General features: G+C 45.2%; 1 protein-coding gene and 1 long non-coding RNA gene across 2 annotated transcripts in view; both read left to right on the forward strand.

Annotated features, from left to right (window-relative positions):
• The window catches only part of erc2 (ELKS/RAB6-interacting/CAST family member 2), a gene marked incomplete at its 3' end in the record, with an annotated part of 39,458 nt that extends 26,924 nt beyond the window's left edge, over positions 1-12,534 (forward strand). The window contains exons 11-18 of the mRNA XM_031568576.2: positions 115-255; positions 1,283-1,318; positions 2,755-2,957; positions 9,352-9,363; positions 10,074-10,173; positions 10,951-11,111; positions 11,521-11,668; positions 12,091-12,534. Coding sequence (XP_031424436.2) covers positions 115-255; positions 1,283-1,318; positions 2,755-2,957; positions 9,352-9,363; positions 10,074-10,173; positions 10,951-11,111; positions 11,521-11,668; positions 12,091-12,534 — 1,245 coding nt within the window. The remainder of the gene's footprint in view (positions 1-114; positions 256-1,282; positions 1,319-2,754; positions 2,958-9,351; positions 9,364-10,073; positions 10,174-10,950; positions 11,112-11,520; positions 11,669-12,090) is intronic.
• Positions 12,535-12,790: 256 nt separating this feature from the next.
• Positions 12,791-19,488, forward strand: LOC116220558. Its single transcript, XR_004163740.1, has 4 exons — positions 12,791-12,900; positions 14,145-14,211; positions 14,924-15,123; positions 15,275-19,488. It is a non-coding gene; the product is annotated as an uncharacterized LOC116220558 (long non-coding RNA).
• Positions 19,489-19,532: the final 44 nt, after the last annotated feature.

Below are 19,532 nucleotides of genomic sequence, written 5' to 3' on the forward strand. Positions count from 1 at the left end.
GTTTCCGCCCTGTGCTGACAAAATGTTTGGTAGGGTTGTGTGTATGTTGTGTTAGTGTGCTGGGGATATTGGCGATTCTGTAATTGTGATGGTTGACTCTTGTCTCTGCTTCAGTCTAATCTGATTGACCTGAAGGAGCACGCCTCCTCCCTGGCCTCCTCGGGTCTCAAGAAAGACTCCAAACTGAAATCCCTGGAGATTGCCATTGAGCAAAAGAAAGAAGAGTGCAGTAAGTTGGAGACACAGTTGCAGAAGGTAGGTCCTCCTTAAATTTGTATCTGAAGTGTGTGTGTGTGTGTGTGTGTGTGTGTGTGTGTGTGTGTGTGTGTGTGTGTGTGTGTGTGTGTGTGTGTGTGTGTGTGTGTGTTCAATTTGTATCTGAGGTGTGTGTGTGTGTCATGTTTACATGTTAATGTTAATGATCACATTATAGGTATGGTGGATATGTAAGATTTATATTGAGCTTTTCAAAGGCAAAGGTTGGAAAAAATCTGGAATCAAGGGTGATGGTACCTTAAATGTGAAAAGGCTTTTACTAACATGCATGTTCGCTTATGTTCATCAGCCCTGTCTCTCCAAATAGTTGCACCTCCTGTAACATACACCATGGTACCAGAGTTATCTTTCGCCACTGGATTTCTTGGCTGTCTCATTGGTCATATTTCTCATATGGGTTACACAAGCAATTTGCAGTGGCTTGTAAACTGTGTGTTTGCAAATGAGGATTGGAATTGCAAAATGGCTTAACACCCACTTGGTGGATAAATGATGGTAATTTACCTGAACAGATTTCAGAGGATGTAAGCGAAAACAATTCTCAGCACCACAAAAGTAGTAATTATTCATTGGCCGGACAGGAAGCAGCATATTCTCCAAAGTGAGTGAAAACTATTTTGCAGTTTATCTCCTCAATTGTAATAATGAGCAAGCTGTCATGACCCAGAGTCCTACCTGAGAGTCATGCAGCATTGCACCTTGCCTTTCAACACGGTTTCACAGATGGATTGTGTACATTACAAATAAGATAAAGATACACCACTGCAGAGTGCGTCATCTCACCTTCACCCCCATATTTCCTGAATTATACCTCTTACCTGATTATCTTTGGGGTTTTCCCCGTTTGCCTGGATTGCAAAATGTGCGCTGAAATGAGCTTGCCACATTTGATAGCTGAATGCTAACAACAGTGCTAACCCTGTCTTACCGGATCTTCCCTTATTCCTTCCCCCTCACGCTCCCCACTCCCAATGATCCCCCCTCCCTCCCTGCCTCTGCGCTGTAGCAAGCAGAGCAGCTGTTCAGTCAGATGAGCAACCCTGTAAGTGCCTTCATAGAACTCTGCAGCACATATTGAAAGCATGAGGACACCCATGTTAGGATTATTTCTGTGCCCTGTTGTTTTGGGGAAGGCTCACACTACTGTGTGTTGCACCGCCCTCTGAAACGCATGCATACACTGTTGCTGCTGAAGGCCGCGCCACCCTACCAGACTGTTTACACACACACACACACACCCTGTAGCATTAGCATCTATACTCTATAATGATTTGTTCCACATGAACATGATTATTGTTAGCGTAATTTCCCCACCTTTTGCGATCATCTTGCTTGTGTGAAAGTAATGTATCCACACAATGTAGTGATATATATATGCAGTGATTTGATATGTGAAAAGACCATCATGCTCTCTCACAACTCTTTGCTGTGATAGTTTAACTATGTTTTCACTTCTTTATTTTTAAATCATGATAAAACACAGGGCAACACAAAAACACACAATCAATGTTGTTTATACTCAGTAGTAGTGGACTACTGTGGAGAACCTTAATGTTCCTCAAGCTGATTTTAGGGGACTTGGATCCCTCATCCTCATGCTTAAAATATGTCATTAGTTCCATATTTATCAGACTTACTGTCTAGACAATCACACAAAAAAGAAAAGCGTTGCACTGTGTCACATTGACAGTATTGCAAGACTGTACAGCTGATTCACTGATTGTAGTTGTGCATGTTGTTCTTTCTGCATGCTTTCTGCTGCTTTGTTTGCTACTAATATTTTTACTCTAGGATGCTTTTTGCTTTTTTACTAGAATTGTTTGATTTGGCAGAATTTCGACAGGAACCCGATTGAGAGCGCTGTTCACTGCTGAAACTGTGTAGATGTGTTGTGTGTGCCTGTAGCAGTGATGGTGTGGAGTGGAGTGTCTTAATGCTTCTGTTGTTCAATGGTTTTCATCCTCTATATTATTGTGGCATCTCTATTCGTCTAGGCTGTGGTGTTGTGTAGTCATGTTCTTCGCTGTTGCTTTGATGTTTTTATTGGAGCTTTACTTGTATGTGTTTTACTGATGGCAACTTTAAAACAAAGCCCAACTTGTAGGTTCACTATTTTAATTTGGAGGAAATGTAACAGATGCTGGCATGCTATGAGCTTGCCTGCATGTGATAACAGTGATCACAGTGCAAAGAAATTTCACATACGGTATGTAGTTGATTTTGTTTTAGTGAGCTATAGACTAACTGTGCATAGTACATGAAATAACTTTGCAGAATATCAATTTCTTAAAGGACAGACAAGAACCTCATAATCACTGAAGGGCAGATTTATGAAAGATTTTGCCTAAAACCAGAGTGCTACACTCTAGTACTGCACACCTTTCTATGTGATAAAGTAGGCCTATTTGTAGTGTGTCCTATTTCCATCCTTCTGAGATGGGTCAGCCTCTGTGACAGTGCCATGATGCTGCCTTGCAGAAGGCTCATGAGGTGGATCACCCGAGTTCCCGGGGCAAACCCGTGGAGTTCGTGGATCGGGTGAAGCTCCTGGAGAAGGAGGTGGTGTTCTACAAGGAGGAGTCTGGGAAATCCCAGGCGGAGGTGGAGCGACTGTTGGAGATCCTTCGGGAGGTGGAGACTGAGAAGAACGATAAGGACAAGAAGATAGCTGAACTCGAAAGGTACACCGTTCAATTAAATTATCCATGGTATTAAAGCTACTGTAGGGAAGTCTTATAAAAATAACTTTTTGTCATATTTGCTAAAACTTTCAATGTGTCCTGACATAAGTACATAAGACTGACAATCTGTGAAAAAATCAGGTTACAGTAACACTCCATAGCTTGAACATTTGAATGAGTACAACTTCCAAGCCCCTCCTCCTCCCTCCAGCCCCGCCTCCAAAACCCGCCCTGCAGAGGAGGCTGCTGTGTATCGCAATATATGGCAATATCTATTTGGTAAAAGAACTAGTACTTAGATGGTAGCGCTTAGATGTGAATGAATGGTCATGAATAGTGCTAAATAAGCAGCAAACCACTTATGGGAATATTTATCTGTGAGAGCACAGGCACACATACATGTCCGGACAAACACCAGACTGATACGACTGCCTGGGCTCTTCACAAAGGAATTTTCAACAACTTTCAAATAAAACAATGCTAACCAGTAGCTTTAGCATCGGAAACAATCTAATGTTATTTCGACTGCAACATCACAGTAACATGAGAAATGCTCTATGGAGTGTTACTGTAACCATCACCATCTTAGCTTCATGGTAAAAAAATTAAAAACTCAAATCAAACAGAAATCAAGCAGGGGTAATAACCTGTCGGGCAGAAATGTGGCTAGGGGCTCTTACGTGTCTTGCGTGCTTGCGTGCCTGCGTAAAAGCCGACCATAAATTGGGCTTAAGCCCTTATGCACACTGGCCGTGTTGCGTGTGCGTTGCGGCTGCATTACCTGTTGATTTTCATTCAGGCGCCCATGTTTACAGGTTAGAGCATGCACACTGCCTACGTGAGACGCAGCTGCAACGCACACACAATGCAGCCAGTGTGAAACGGGCCTAACTCCCGTTTTGAATCCTTTCAGGTCCTTCAGCTCCCCGTAGCTTCACGGCTCACTGAACATATTGAGCTTGATCGAGCGAGAGCATGTGCAGAGGGGGGGCTGCCCACAGCCGGTGCACGAGCAGTGACTGACACTCCGTCAGACACTCCTCCTGACAGGGACGTGCACAGGAGGGGGCTAAGGTTGCTTGGGCAACTGCCCGTTTGCCCTCCTTGACTGAAGTTGCCCCTCCGCAAGGAAATATATATTTTTTTCATCATGTAGGCCTAGATAAAATAATCGCGGAATAAGCGTCCAGGGGACGGGGGCGTGGCGGTGGCGGTTAGTGAGAGTTTCAAGTGCAAAATATGCGTCCAGTGGACGGGGGCGTGGTGGCAGCGGTCAGTGAGAGTTTCAAGTGATATAGGCAAAATATGCGTCCAGGGGACGGGGGCGTGGCGGCGGTTAGTGAGAGTTTCAAGTGATATAGGCAAAATATGCGTCTAGGGGACGGGGGCGTGGCGGCGGTTAGTGAGAGTTTCAAGTGATATAGGCAAAATATGCGTGCAGGGGACGGGGGCGTGGCGGCGGTTAGTGAGAGTTTCAAGTGATATAGGCAAAATATGCGTGCAGGGGCGGGGGCGCGGCGGCGGTGACAAAAATGAACGTGTTGCCCCTTTTTTAATTCCTGTGCACGTCCCTGCCTCCTGACTCTGATTGGTTGTTTTGATTCGGTCATGCAAATGGCATTAGGAGCATTAGGTGGAGTCTGATTTTTTTCACAGATTATCTGACAGATTATCTGACGTTATTTTTATAAGGGGTCCCTACTGCAGCTTTAAGGTGAGCAGAAAGAGCTGTGTTGATGAAAACTGGGAGAGGAAACAATTTAATGTCAGAGTCAACCAGCCTGCTCTTACCATAACTTAACCAAACTTTCAGCAGTAGAGATACCAAAAGCGGTGTAGTAGTTTTTTGACATTTTAGATGTGTACTGGCTTTTCAGAATTGGAGAGACCAAGAATCTTAAAATACACATGCAGAGTAATGGTAATGATTATGTTGATAATTATGGTGATACTGAAAGGTTAACAGTGATTATAATGATAATGATCATGTTGGAAATGAGGATGATGATAATAATGATATTAACACTGCTGAGGATGGTGTTGATGATGAAACAGATGATGAAGATCTCCTGGGTGGTAAAGATGTTTTCATTTTTTTCAATCATCTGAGATGGGTTAGGGAAGTTCTTTTGGCAGCATCACACCGTGAGCTGTGTTCTTTAATAACAGATGACTGCATAATGTGTGTGAGCTCCGTTAAACTCTGTACTTAATGTGTTATGGTGTGTGTGTGTGTGTGTGGAGGGGGGTGTAGTTTGTCAGTGCTTTGTGGATCTGCTGTCATGTTGGGTTCTGTCAGCCTGAACTAGGCCGCACACCTGACCTTTTGATGATCCTTAGCCTGTGACTGCACAGGATTTTAATTCAACATGAAAAATCTTATCAGCTGGCTTAAAATGCTTTAGCTGTTCCCTTGTTTTGTTTGTGTGGTCAGCAACATGAACTGGGAAAAACAGCAGTCATTGCGCTTGAGTCATGGATCTCTTGTTTCATGTTTGACCTATTGTCCCATGACTGAGTACCAACCAGGGGCCGGTCCTGATGGTGTTGGCGTCCTAGACGAGTTTGTATGAATCATTGTGACATTATATCACTGACATATATATTACAATGGCCAATGCTCACCAAATTAAACCCATCCACAATTAGCTGAGGTATCATGGCAGAATAGAGTGGAACAGACACATTATGGTCCAACTCCAGACGAGACAATGCAACAATGTTTTGGTTATGTTAAAGTTTCAAAAAATGAATACCACCGTTGTCAGAACTGATGCGTGCTGTTCAACACGAGCATGGACTCACAACGGGTGTGTGTCGTAAAACTTGGACTCACAACGTCTGTGTGTCGTAAAACTTGGACTCACAACGGGTGTGTGTCGTAAAACGTGTTTATTGCAGTATACTGGATGAAGACATACAATATATTCAGTCAGTGTATAAGCTATAGCCATCTATCACAGACAGTAGGTAATGTTAGCGTAAGAGAGAGTAGCTAACGTTAGCTTTTCCTGATGGAACAGACATAGTCTTGGTTGCATGCAAGCTTAGCCTATCTGCTTACTGAGGACAGAGAATAACATTACATGCCTCGAATTTTTGATGTGACAGAAACTTGGTAGCCACGTAGAGTTATCTAACACACAATGGTCTCACAACGTGTGTTAGTTGCCTGCTTGTTTATGAAGGTGTAAGACATGATGTACACCCCTTCACATCCATCCCCACACAGCAAATCATAGATTTGATTGGTCCTGTCAATCACTAGACTAATTGTAGCGTACCCTTCAAAATGTCTTCAGAAAGGGTAGCGTATACATGCAGCAGAGAGGCTACAGCAATGGCCTACAGCTCTGCAGCTGACTAGAAGGCTGACTTGTCGTGTCTATAGTCGTTGTGAGAAGGTGACCTTCTGGAAAAAAAAACATCTCTTCGGCATTCTGCACTCTAGGCCTAGCTACCTTCAAAAACACACCTTAAATGGTAAACACTGAAATAATGTTGCTTTTATGTAAGTACGCCGTAGGCCCTACTTTGACGGCGGTAACCAGGCCGGATCTAGCCATGTCCGTCTACAAATATGCCCCTAGCCCTGATAGACTGCCATTGCGTCTCTCTCTCTCTGTTTGTCATGCTCATGTTGTGACAGTTGGTGGTTCTCTTGATTAACAGTGTCTGTTTTTGTTTTTCTCTGCCACTGTGCCCACTATTTCTCTTCTCTCTTTTTCCTTTCTTACTTCTCTTGCTGTCCATTTCTCTCGGCCACTTGTTCCTTGTCCTCTCTTCTCTCCTCTTTGGCTCCCTTCTTTCACGGCAACTCAACCATAATGTCCCTCTCTCTCAATCCCCTTCCTCCTTCCTTCCTTCCTCATTCGCCGTCACTTTTGTCACTTTTATTATCGCCCACATCTCACTCTCTACTTCTCCTGCTCCTCCTGTCCACCCCTACACATACTCAACCTCTCTATCTCACTCTCTACTTCTCCTGCTCCTCCTGTCCACCCCTTCACATACTCAACCTCTCTATCTCACTCTCTACTTCTCCTGCTCCTCCTGTCCACCCCTACACATACTCAACCTCTCTATCTCACTCTCTACTTCTCCTGCTCCTCCTGTCCACCCCTACACATACTCAACCTCTCTATCTCACTCTCACTCACTCTCTCTCTCTTTCTTCCTCGAACTCTTTATCATCCTCTTTTTTCTTCATCGGTCTCCCTATATCCCATCCCCTTCTACAGCCCTGCAATCCCCACCCATACCCATGCTCATGCCCATCTTCCTGTCTCCGCCTCTGGCCCTGGCCCTGGCCCTGGCCCCGGCCCCAGCCTCGGCCTCGGCCCCGGCCCCAACCCTGCCTCTCGCCCCTCCCCTCGTCCCGGTGGCAGAGCCCCCCCTGACCCGACCCCCTCTGTGTCCGCTGCCCCCCAGCAGATTGGGGGCATGGTGTGGGATTTCCTGGGAAAGTGAGTGCTCTGCCCTGGCACACCTCAGCTCGGCTGTCTTGTGTTTTCTGCCTTTCAGTTGTGTGTCGTTTGGAAAAGTGTCTACTGTGTCTGCCAAAACTGTCTGTCTGTCTGTCTGTCTGTCTGTCTGTCTGTCTGTCTGTCTGTCGTCTGCTTCTTTCTGACCCCGCGGATCTTTATGTGGCTGGGCTTGCTTTAAAACATGCTCACTTGAAACATTCCTTTGCTTTTTCTTGAAACACAAGGACCTTCACATACAGATCTGTTCGAATGCGTGTGCTTGTTCCCGTGGCTGTGTATGTGTGAGCGCATGTCCTTTTGTTGATGTGTGTGTTCATGAAGTGAAATCATGAGCCTTTTGGTGAGCATGTGTCTGTAAAGAGTGGGCATGCATTCTGTCTTCCTGATTAATTTATATCAAGTCGGGCATTTTGAAAATGAGGAATCTATCTTGATCTGTCAGTCTTTACTGTAATATTAGTAACATCATGTATTGTTTAAATACAGGATATGAAAGAGCTGAACAGACATGTGGGAGGTACATTCCTAATATTTTCAAGTCAAACCCTTCAAGATGTTGTCATCTCTGACCCTCATCACTGGTCTGTATATTGTGCCATTGTGAAAGCACACCAAGGTCAAGGAATCCCATGCTCACGAACTAGATCACAGTGAATCTCCGCGAAATGATTGAAGTGGTCAATTTATGGTTATGTTCTGTCACAAACATCGCACTGGTGTAGGGGGACTGTTTTGGTGTGTTTTCACAGAACTGATTTTCATACCGGTGTACTCATCTGTTCACATAAACACACTCACTATCTCACAAACAACACATGCAGGTACACGCAGAGATACAGACACGCACACGTACACACAGTGCATTCTCAGCGTGCATTGTTCTTTCCTTTCTTTGTGTGTTTGTTTGGTTTGGTTAATGCTTGATGTAAGCTGTTGTCTCGCATAGAGCCTCTGTCTTTAGGGCAGAGCCCTCATCCTGAAGTCATGGCGTCAGCTCCGCCCATTCCACCTGCTCATCTGCTCTTATCCTCCATTACTCCCATGATCCACCTGTCCACCCACCAACGACGCCCCACATTTGGCTCTAGCCATTCCCCCCTCCTTCTCCTTAACTGTCCCTTTCCGTTTTCTCCTTCCCACTCTTCAACCCCCACTCTCCCACCACCTCCACCACAATGCCTGGTAGCTCCATGTGTGCCATGCTCCTGCTCCTACTCCCCCCTGGCCTGCAGAGTTAAGCTCCCAATGCTCCCCCCCCCCCCCGCCCCCTGTAACCTGCATGGTTCCACGCTGCAGTACCTGAGGTGATCAGGTCCTGAGGTGATCAGTGATTTAAGGTGTTTGGTCCTTAGGTAGGGCTACATCCCCCTAACTGGATGTGTTACAGAACCAAGATCGAGTCTCGTGTCCCCCCCCCCTCGTTTGTTTGTTTGGTTGTGGACCTCTGTAATCCCCTCATCCCCCCCCCCCCACACTGTGGCCATGGCCCCTGAGCTCCCAGATGTGTCCCTGCTTTCCCCACTCCCTGGCACCTGGCTCAGCTGGTCCCTGGTACTGCATGTTGGCACCCCTGCCCCTCACAGGCTCGGCAGCGGTTGAACGATCCAATGCTGTCCTATTGAGTTGAGCAGCTGCATCCTGCACCGGCTGCTGTTCCTCAGTGGGGTTGGAGCGGGGTGTGCGCTGGGGGTGGGGGGTTTTGTATTCCTTATTTGGAAGGGTGGGGGGATTTGAGATGAACTGTCATCTCCACTCTGTCTTTCCTGGTTATGTGGTTGGTGAGCTCTAACGTGTGTTCCTGTGGTTTTCCACTCTCCTCTTCCTCTTGATGTTTCCGCGGCTGCGCCTTCCTGCCCCGTCCCTTCCTCTTCCTCCTCCTCTTCCTCGTTTCTGTTCTCTGCCTGCAGCCTCACTCCCAGGTAAGTAGAGGCTCAGCAGGGACACCCTTCGCCAGCCCGGTTGGCAGTCCCAAGCTCCCCTCTCTCTCCCCCATTTCCCCCCTTAGAATGCCTGCTGTCCGAGTGAGTTACTCAGAGCAGGTGATCCTGAGCCTCTTATGAAGACAAGCTCACAATTGTCTCATAACTGCCAGGCTCATGTCTCGCAGAGTATGTCTGGAGTCTCAATCAAGCATGTGTCTCATTGGGATCTTGTGTGTAGGATGTTGATGAATTGGATCATGTGAAAAATGTTTCTTCATTTTTTTTTTTTTTTTTGTGCTTGTTTTTTGTGCATTTCTCTGACTGTCTCTTGTAAGTCCTGTTTGAGTCTCATCAACTTCACGTGTTTTTGGTTTTGTGTCTCATGCGTGTCATAAATATTGTGTCAGTGTTTCTTGTCTGGTGTGTTGGGTGTGTCTCATTAGTAAATGTAATTCATGAGTAGTTATAGCAGTAGTGTAGAGTAAAAGCTAAACATTAAGTTAAGTAATTCATAAATAATAAAAATAACCATGTGTCTATTTTGTGTTACTTTTACAGTGAATAGCACTTTAGTACTATATTTTATGATTGCACTGACTATGAAATGTAACTAAGTAGTCTAACTAACTAGACTAACATTAATGTGAGTGGTAAGTGCAGTGGAATGGAACAAACATCAACTTGTCCTCTTGTTGCCCTTGGTAAAGGCAAACCAAGGACCAAATCAAAAAGGGCCCAAACATCAAACTGGGCCCTCTGGGAGACAAGAAGGATGCAAGGAAGGACAACCCCATGGACAACCCAAAGGTGTGTGGGTTTGTGTGTGATGGTGGCACAGGTTTTGGGATGAAGACGTGGTCCGTTTTATATTCTTTGTGTTTAACACTTTAAAAGCTAGCAGTGTAATTCTCAGGTAGTGATAATTACTGCTAATGCATTCCGGTCTCACATTGTCCATCTGGTTTATAAAACAGGTTTTTGCGCACATATATTCAGATCAGCTCAGTAGTGTTGGATAAGGAAACCTCCAGTCTTTTTTGAGCCTAGTTTCAGGGACGTGCCTAGTCTCAGTCTGTTCAATATCAGTCCGCCGCTGGGATTGGTGTAAACATGGTGGAGAACATATGCTTATTCAGTTTACCTGAGAGTGGTTGAGGTTCCTACAGAGAACATATGCTTATTCCGTTCACCTGAGAGTGGTTGAGGTTCCTACAGAGAACATATGCTTATTCCGTTCACCTGAGAGTGGTTGAGGTTCCTACAGAGAACATATGCTTATTCCGTTCACCTGAGAGTGGTCGAGGTTCCTACAGGGAACATATGCTTATTCAGTTTACCTGAGAGTGGTTGAGGTTCCTACAGAGAACATATGCTTATTCAGTTTACCTGAGAGTGGTTGAGGTTCCTACAGAGAACATATGCTTATTCAGTTTACCTGAGAGTTGTTGAGGTTCCTACAGGATTGCATCAAGAGGAAATGTAGCTGTAGTAAATTGTCTTCTATTCTATGAACATTGAACATGAACAACTACTTACTTGCTCCTCTTTGCTTTGCAAATCTCTGCACTTTTTTTTTTTTGTAAGATGGAGGAACTGATGAATGTTCTGGAGAAGACCAGGCAGGAGCTGGACGCCACCAAGCAGCGCCTGTCTTCCACCACGCAGTCCCTGACTGAGCGAGACGGTCACCTGACCAACATGCGGCAGGAGCGTCGCAAACACCTGGAGGAGATCCTGGAAATGAAGTGAGGACCTCTTTCTCTCACCTCTCTTCTTCTCTCTGTTCATGAGTCATGGAGACGTTAGAACGCTCAGTCACACACTGCATCTGCATCTGCATCTGTCTCTTTGAGAAACCAAACTGCGTCTTAAGATGATAGACCAATCTCAGTGAGTCATTTGGAAATTGTTATGATCAACTTCCTCTTAATTCCAGCGAGGATACTGGCTTTATACAAAACATGTTATGATACGCACGCTTATCTATTTTCATGACACTGAATGCACAATGGAGTCATATCTCCGTAGTACACTGTCAGTATCTTGTACATTCGTTTTCATGGATTCTTTGTGTGTTTGTCATGTGATGATGCTGGCTGAGGTCCACATGGGCATGTTTTTACTGCTGTGAGAACATGTGCTCCTTCCCTGCAGGCAACAATCTCTGCTGGCAGCCATCAGCGAGAAGGACGCCAACATCGCCCTTCTGGAACTCTCCGCTTCAAACAAGAAGAAGACGCAGGATGAGGTGCTGTCTCTGAAAAGAGAGAAGGACAAGCTGATGCATCAGCTCAAACAGCAGGTACTGGCTCCCCCCTTCTGCCTAGGAGAAGGCAGGGGGTTAGGGTCATGACCCCGGGCGGGTCCTGGACTCATGTAGGGTAAAAGAGCATGTCTGTGGACTCGGGATTTTAATTAGCCACGTTTGCACCCGTTTAACCTACTTTGGCTTTAGACAATGCAATATTATTAATTTTTTTTTAATTAAAGTGTTTTTTTTCCTAATTTAAAGTGACATTATGCAGGTCAGAAACCCCAAGAAAATATGAGCGCTTTTACAGCATTAATTCATCAGTTAGCAAGATAGCTGTGTTGCCACCTGTGTTGTTGTTATTGGTGTTTACAAAGTGAGTCTGATGGCTTACATAATTAGCCTGACTAATTCTGAACTCCGTAATGCCTTTTTTGCACTCAGTGACAACTCAATCTTTTCTCTGTCTTAAGACCCAGAGCAGAATGAAGCTGATCTCTGATAACTATGAGGACGACCACTACCACCCCCATCCTCCAAACCACATGCAGACTCAGCCGCCTCATCCACAGCCACAACCCCAGCCAGGGTACCCCCATCCCCAGCACCTACAGCACGCACCACAGCCTCCCTATCCCCACGCCCCACACCCCCAACACCCTCAGCCCCCACCCCAGCACATGCACCCTCAGGGGCCACAGCCCCAGTACCCTCCCCACCCCCAACATCCTCAACATCCACAGCACCCTCAACATCCACAGCACCCCCAACATCCACAGCACCCCCAACACACCCAGTCGCCTCCCCAGCACCCTCAGCATGGCCCCCGGGCCCAGCAGACGCACCCTCAGCAGCCCCACCCACAGCAGCCCCACCCACAGCAGCCCCACCCTCAGCAGCCCCACCCTCAGCAGCCCCACCCACAGCAGACGCACCCTCAGCAGACGCACCCACACGGCTCCCTGCCCCCGCAGCAGCAGCAGCAGCAGCAGCAGCAGCAGCATCCCCCTCACCCTCAGCACCCCCAGCACCCACAGCACCCCCACGCTCCCCCTCCCCAGCAGCAACAGCCCCACCCTGGCCACCCCCACCCACAGCAGCACCCCCAGCAGCACCCACAGCAGCACCCCCAGCAGCACCCACAGCAGCACCCACAGCAGCACCCCCACCACCCACCCCATGCTGCGCCCCCACACGGACAGCACCCCCGTCACCCGGCACCACACCACCGAGGTCCGGCTCGTGGACCCCCTCATGCTGGACACCGCCCCACCCAAGACCAGGTGGGCTCTCTCCCCTCTCTTTAACTACACAGTGATACTTCTTACATGTGCGTTTTCACCCTGTGTTGTGTGTCCGTGCCATTTGGCTGAAATCTCTCATCTCTATTATCTATCTGGGCCGTGCTAATAAGGAGGCATATTGCCATGGCTGTGGGTCTTGCAGAGCAACATCTATTAGAATACACCCTGGGCGCAACCATGGGGGAATTTGATCTAAATGTGGGCAGGATTAGCTTGTCTGGTGTTTAAAATACTGAAAAGCAACCTGATGCCTTGTGGAGGAAAATAAATTAGCTCAATAGATGAGCAGATTCAAAACAGAGCACAGCTAAGATGAGTTTTGTCAAGTTTTGGTGGGCTTTAGGAGGAAAGCCAGCCTTGTCAGTGTTAGCTCTCACCGCTATTCAGTACCCACGCTTCTTTAAGTTGTCTTCAGATGTGTGCCAAAATCATGGATGGACCAGTGAGACTACCATGATTCTTACTTGCTAACTTACTGTCTAACAGTGGACATCCTCTGCCTTTTTGAATTTCTGACCTTACTTTACCTTGTCTACTTAGTTATTAGTAATCCTAGCATAGTTTAAGGTTAGTGAAGGTGCACTGATGGTTTTAAAGAGTACTGTGGTAAATTGCACTAAGGTTACTTGTTTCAGCACTTAAGTGTTAGCAAGTATATTTAGATTTTGTAAAAGTGGTATATAGGTATAACTTAATTGTATGCTAATATGGAACTTTTGAAAGCAGATGTTGGCACACTTTAAAAACACGATGCATGTGTGTGTGTATGAAGTATCTTCTCTGCTGCGTTTCTGGTTCCTTCTGAAGGTTCAGTGTGATCTGTGTGCTGGAGGGCAGCACCAGTGATCGGATGATTAATCAAAGGTTTTGAACCTGATTCCTCAAGACTCCTCGGCCAGAGTATTCTCATTCCAGCCCTCACTTAATTAGGCCAAGGAGATGGTGAACAGCCTTAGGGTGTGTCTGCCTGGTGGGTTGGGTTGGAAGCTATGGGGATTAGAATGAAGAACAACAGGATGATCTTGTCTCCAGAAGCAGGAGACCCCTTTATGATGTGCTCTGAATTAGACTCTGATCTCATCTCTCTGACATCCTTGTGCTCGCAAGTCCCTTGTTTCCTCTGAGATCTCTGGTCTAACCTTGCTTTTTTTCTTCTGTCCCCTCTCCTCACTCCTGCTCTGTCCACTTCACTCTGCATTGGCCTGCTACTCTAACAACCACAGGATGATGAGGAAGGCATTTGGGCATAACCATTTCCAAAAACCAAAGCTCTTATGTTGTTTTGTTGGGGTGAGTGATTTGCATGAATTAACCTTCATATGAGCAATAGTTCTCCTGCAATGAGGCAAACACAATTTAGTTCAAGTTCAAGTTCAAGTATTTATTTGTCAGATGCACAGAAAAACAGTCAGACTGGGCACTGAAATTCTTAGGACAAGACACCGTACAACAAACTACCATAGCATAACATAAATAACATAACATAACATATAAGTACTATAGAACATAGATTACACATATAATAAACATATAATAAATCTACAAAATAAATATTCAATACAATCTGCTAAACATATAATACACATATAGTAACCTATACTAACCTAATATACCTATACTAACCTAAAGACAAATCAAATGTGCCTGGTTTCAGGTAGTGCAATATTACTGATAGTGCAAACAGTACAAAACAGTAACATGTAAAGTGTAAAGTGGCGAGACTGTATCACTGTCCATTTAAAAGCCTGATGGCCCCTGGAAAGAAACTGCTCTCCAATCTACGGGTGCGAGATCGAATACTTCGGTAACGCCTACCAGAAGGCAAAGGGGAAAAAAGTCTAAAGGATGGATGGTAGCAGTCTTTAAGGATCTTGCCAGCTTCCCTGATGCATCGTGTGTGGATGATTTAGTATAGCAATCACAATTGATGTGGATGTTTGTTCAGTTCTTTCTCTGTCAGTTCTTTATGTGTCTAACTTAGATACACGCACGACCCATACAGATGATTCAGTCACTACTGGAGGAGCACAGCCATGCCATGATGCTGAAACGACACACTGTCCATCTGACCAGACATCTGACCGGACCTTACCTTCAATCTGTTGCCTTTGCTGGAGAGGGCTGCCATTTTGTGTCAGTTCAGTGGCAGGGGTGGAGACATTTGACTGGGAGGGCCAGGCGAAGAGATTGATGGCTGAGCAGGTAAAGTCAATACTAATCACAGAGGACACGTGCTGTGTACGTTTACTGATTCTTGTGGCATGCAGTTTCTCTACAGCCAACCACTTTGTTTCAGTCACACATGATCAGAGTTTCCTAACAATCGACGTTTATGCTCTTGTGTTGTTCACAGATGATTGGGCTAAAGACTGGGGCAGGACTAGAGCGTGGACCTTGACACATGGATACATATCCACCTCCTGACATTTTATGCCAGTGGAAAGGAATTTCTTCTTCCACCTATACAACCATTGTGCAGGATCGGCAATCACCTCCATGAAAGTCTTATCCTTCCAGTTGATGATGTATCAGTGGTCAGCTTACCTATAGACTACCAGCTGCTCCTGCGCCCTCCCAACATCTGCCTGGTTCTGCCCAGCTCACGCCATTTGCCTATCATCCTGTCCATATCTGCCTGGCTCCACCCCTCTCACTGCCTCTGATCTGCCAAGCTAATGTTTTCCCCACCCGCACAGTCACATGACCCCATCCACGACCCCCACAGACAGTTCTTGTCTGGTTCCACTGCCGCTGTTTCTCTCCTTTCTTCTTCGCGATTCCCTTGTCGAGATTAACTTCATGTATTCATTCATTTACTTCCTTCAGTTTTGGTTTTTATCGTAATTTACATTTCGGCGAAATGCGGTAGCCTGCCAACTTTACATGGAAACATTTGTTTGCCTTGCCTTTATAACTCTCTCGCCACACTGCACATTTGTTGTTACATATCAGGGAAGCAGAAATCAGAGCAGTTCTGCCCCCTAGTGGCCTCCTCCAGTAAGCCTCCCATCAGTAAGGCCTTACAAGCAGCACAGCCTCCCAGGCATGGGAGAAGTGAAGGGGCCACTCTGGTCTGTCCCATACATGTTGTTACCTCAGTTCAGCATTCTGAAGCAGTCAACCTCTATGCAGTCTTCAGAGGGGTTTGTGCCGTTGCTTTCAGCTTGAGTACAAGTTTGAGTACAAGTCAGAGAAGTTTTTATTTGTGTGTGTATGTGTGTGTGTGTGTCACATTTACCACTCAAACAAAATAGTATTGAATCACACTGGTCAGTTTTGGACTTTGGACGTTTTGAGCATTCTCCTTTTCAGAGTGTGTTCTTGTGGCTCTCCAAGATCCTGCACCTATGCACCTCTTCCAGGGTATATTTCTAATGGTGCTTCAACTGGTGCTCCAACACACGAAGGCATCAGCCCCAGCAGTCACGATGACACATCTAATGTAATCTGAACCACAAACTAAAACACCAGGTGATCCCGCAGACTTACAGGCAACAGTCGAGCTGTTTGTTCAGTCAGCTTGTTGCTTTATCCTCTCCAGTCCAGTCCTCTGGTCAAATCACTTTTTTTTTTAACATAAAAGCAGCCGTCGTCATGGATCTTCAGTGTTTCAGGATTCCAGGGCAGTAGAAGTATAAAAAAAGAATCTAAACAAACAAAAAAGAACGATTGATTCCTTTCAGCTCCTACAAATTCATCTACTGGTTTCTCATCTACAGCACAGGTCACCTTGCTGGGAGTCACGTCCTTAGAATTGGGTCATTGTTTTGAATCGTTCAGGGTCAGCTCTCCTCAGAGGACCTATCTGTTCTATGAGATGTGGTGTATGTGCGTGGGAATCTGTAGCCTGTAGGGTTGGTGCCCCTTTAGTCGCTAGTGCGGGTCAGTCCCCACAACAGTATGACCAAGTCCCTTAGCCCCGCATTCATTTTGTTCAGCTCATCTTAGAGCTGTTGCACTGAACCCAACCCTATCTCTGTGACTTCTTAGTGTCCCTTTGACCTTGGTGGCCTGTGCCTCGAGACATTATATGTACACATATATAAATATACATAGATAAATATATATAAAAAAAAATAGATATATATAAAATGTGTCTTTACGTGCTCAGAAAATTGTGACTTTAAAAATAATTAGAATGAGAACAGAACTTTTATTTGTTTCCAGTGTGGCCCTCAGTATTCTAACCCCTCCTTCTGTTGAGACTGGTGTTTGTCAGAGAGTGAGTGTGTGTGTTTTATTTATTTAGCATTTAGCCTCAGAGATCTTTTTCTGAGCATGAAGTGGCTTATAGGAGAAAGTTCCCTGGTCTGGCAACAGATATATATGTCAGAGTTTTGCTCATGGGCCTTAGCTGCTGTTCCCTGAGATGTTCTTCATCTCAAACATAGGGCCAAATGTCATATTACAATGCTGGTTGCAGAGTATGAATTGGATTTGATTGGATCTCCTCTTTATCTTCATTTTGTACAAGTATCTTGCTGTACTGGTGACCTTAACAGGTACCGTCATCATATCACTGAGGTCACATGAGCATTTAATGCTCATCCCAAACAAAGAGTTAGTTGATAATGTCTGCTTCCAGTAGGACATTATGATGTGTCCTAGTCCTGCCACATAAAATGAATTAATGGTAAAGTTAACTAAAAACTCACTGTTTCTTGGTGTCCCCAAAGCACTATCACTTGGGTTGCAATGCAAGTAGTCATTGCCAAGATTTGATTAGAAATCTGTGATGCAGCAGTAGCAATGAGACAAATTCAGCAGAACAGTGAACCCAATCATGCACTGGTGAGTGAGGATTGTCACCAATACTGTTAAAGTGGAAGTTTAAACACCTCAGTCACTGAGGCATTGCCTACTGTTTTTTTTTTTCTGTTTCACTTTGTGTTTGTTTGTTTGTTTGTTGTTGTCCCTCTGCTGTTCCTCTCAGCTGTTGTGAGGTCTTATGTGGACCATGTCTGTCTGGGTGTTTTTAGAATAGGACACCATCAAATTCATTCCGTGTAAAACAATAAAGGAAAAAAAGCAGATTATTAGACTGTTAATGCTTCTTCTCGGAAGCCCTTCCAAAGGGTTGTTTGCTCTTCCATGTTGACCGGTGTTGTGGCCGTCGTACCAGAGTTCTCTGTTCACTGTGAAAGCCCCTTGTTCTCTGTTGGGTGGATGTATGTTATTCAGAATATGTCTGTCAAAGTGACAGTCAAAGAGCACTGCGGGTGGCACCTTTGGGTAGTGTCATTTGTTTTTCTGTTTTTGTGGTTCTGTGTTGGTCAGTAATTAAAGTTAGTAGCATGTCTGCAAATTAGGCAATGCAAGAAGACAGGGGAACGTCCAAACCTTTCACTTTAACTTAAGGAGGATAGGTATGTTTTTTTTTCTCTCCTCCCTGTTCAGGTCCTTTACCACTGAATACTTGAAGTAGGGGCATTCTCCTACCCTGACATTATTATATAGTGTACATGGTAGAAGAAAGAAAATCACAAAATTGTGCTGTTGCATGATCATTTTTACTTAACGTGCCAACTAATGTGAGCAACGATTTAGGAATACTGTCTTGGCCTCTATGCACAGCACGGTATCTCAGTGCACCATGTGTGGGAAAGGATGGGGGGCTGTATCCACTGGCTCAATAAAACTACAAATTCTTAGCCATGGGATGACAGACTTCATGTCGTACAAAAGGCCTGGGGGTATGAAAAAAATATATCAAAGAAACGTGTGACACTTCCTGTGTATGTTTGGATTTTCTTGCCCAGTTGCTTTTTTGTTTTCTTTAATGATGTCAAAAATGCAAACCTCTGGATGAAGCAAAACACTGTGACCAATGCCAGAAACATGTTTTTTGTTTTCACTTTTTTAAAAAGACAATTGGTTTATATATTTGTTTTTTTCTATTTTGTTATTTCTATGGTTTAAGCATTTGAATATGTACGTTTGAGATTGTAATACTTGTATATGTAAATGTTTTTGCGTTGTACAGTAATGATTTCAATCCAAGTTTAATGTGAGCGTCCAGCATGCTGAATGATTACTTGTGTGAACGTGGGGTCAAGTCCCATGATGCATCAGTCCTCATACAATAAAAGGCATCTGCATCGTGCTGGTGGTGTGATGTGTTTGAGAGTGGGGTGTCCTCTCTCCTGTTGTATCCCCATAGGTGGACAGCTTGTGCATTTTTTTTTCCCAATGAAAGTAAGTTTGCATGTCTCTGGGGTGGTGTTGTTCAGTGAGCTGGAGAAATGAGCCGACGGTGCATGAGTTTGTGAGGGTGTGTGTGTGTGTGTGTGTGTGTGGTCGGGTGGGTGTAGTTTGTGTGTGGGTGAATATTAAAGAGGAGCTGAAACTCTCCATCAGAGGAGACAGAGGGGGAGAGTTTGACTGATATTATTCAGCATGGGTACTGTGTGTCATGTTTGGTGTTTTGAAATCCAATGAGGCTGTCTCAAGGGACACCAAGCCCCAATCCACCCCTGGTGTTTGCTATTGTGTGTGTTCTATCAGAATATTACTGAGTGTTGGCCAGCTTGTTTATATCCATTCAATAAAGGTGAATTTCTTTCTGAAGGAAGTGTCTGTCGTTGTGTAAGTTCAGTAGTAACTACTGAAAA

The sequence above is a fragment of the Clupea harengus genome, chromosome 5 (genome assembly GCF_900700415.2).
Source record: "Clupea harengus chromosome 5, Ch_v2.0.2, whole genome shotgun sequence".
NCBI classification, from domain to species: Eukaryota; Metazoa; Chordata; class Actinopteri; order Clupeiformes; family Clupeidae; genus Clupea; species Clupea harengus.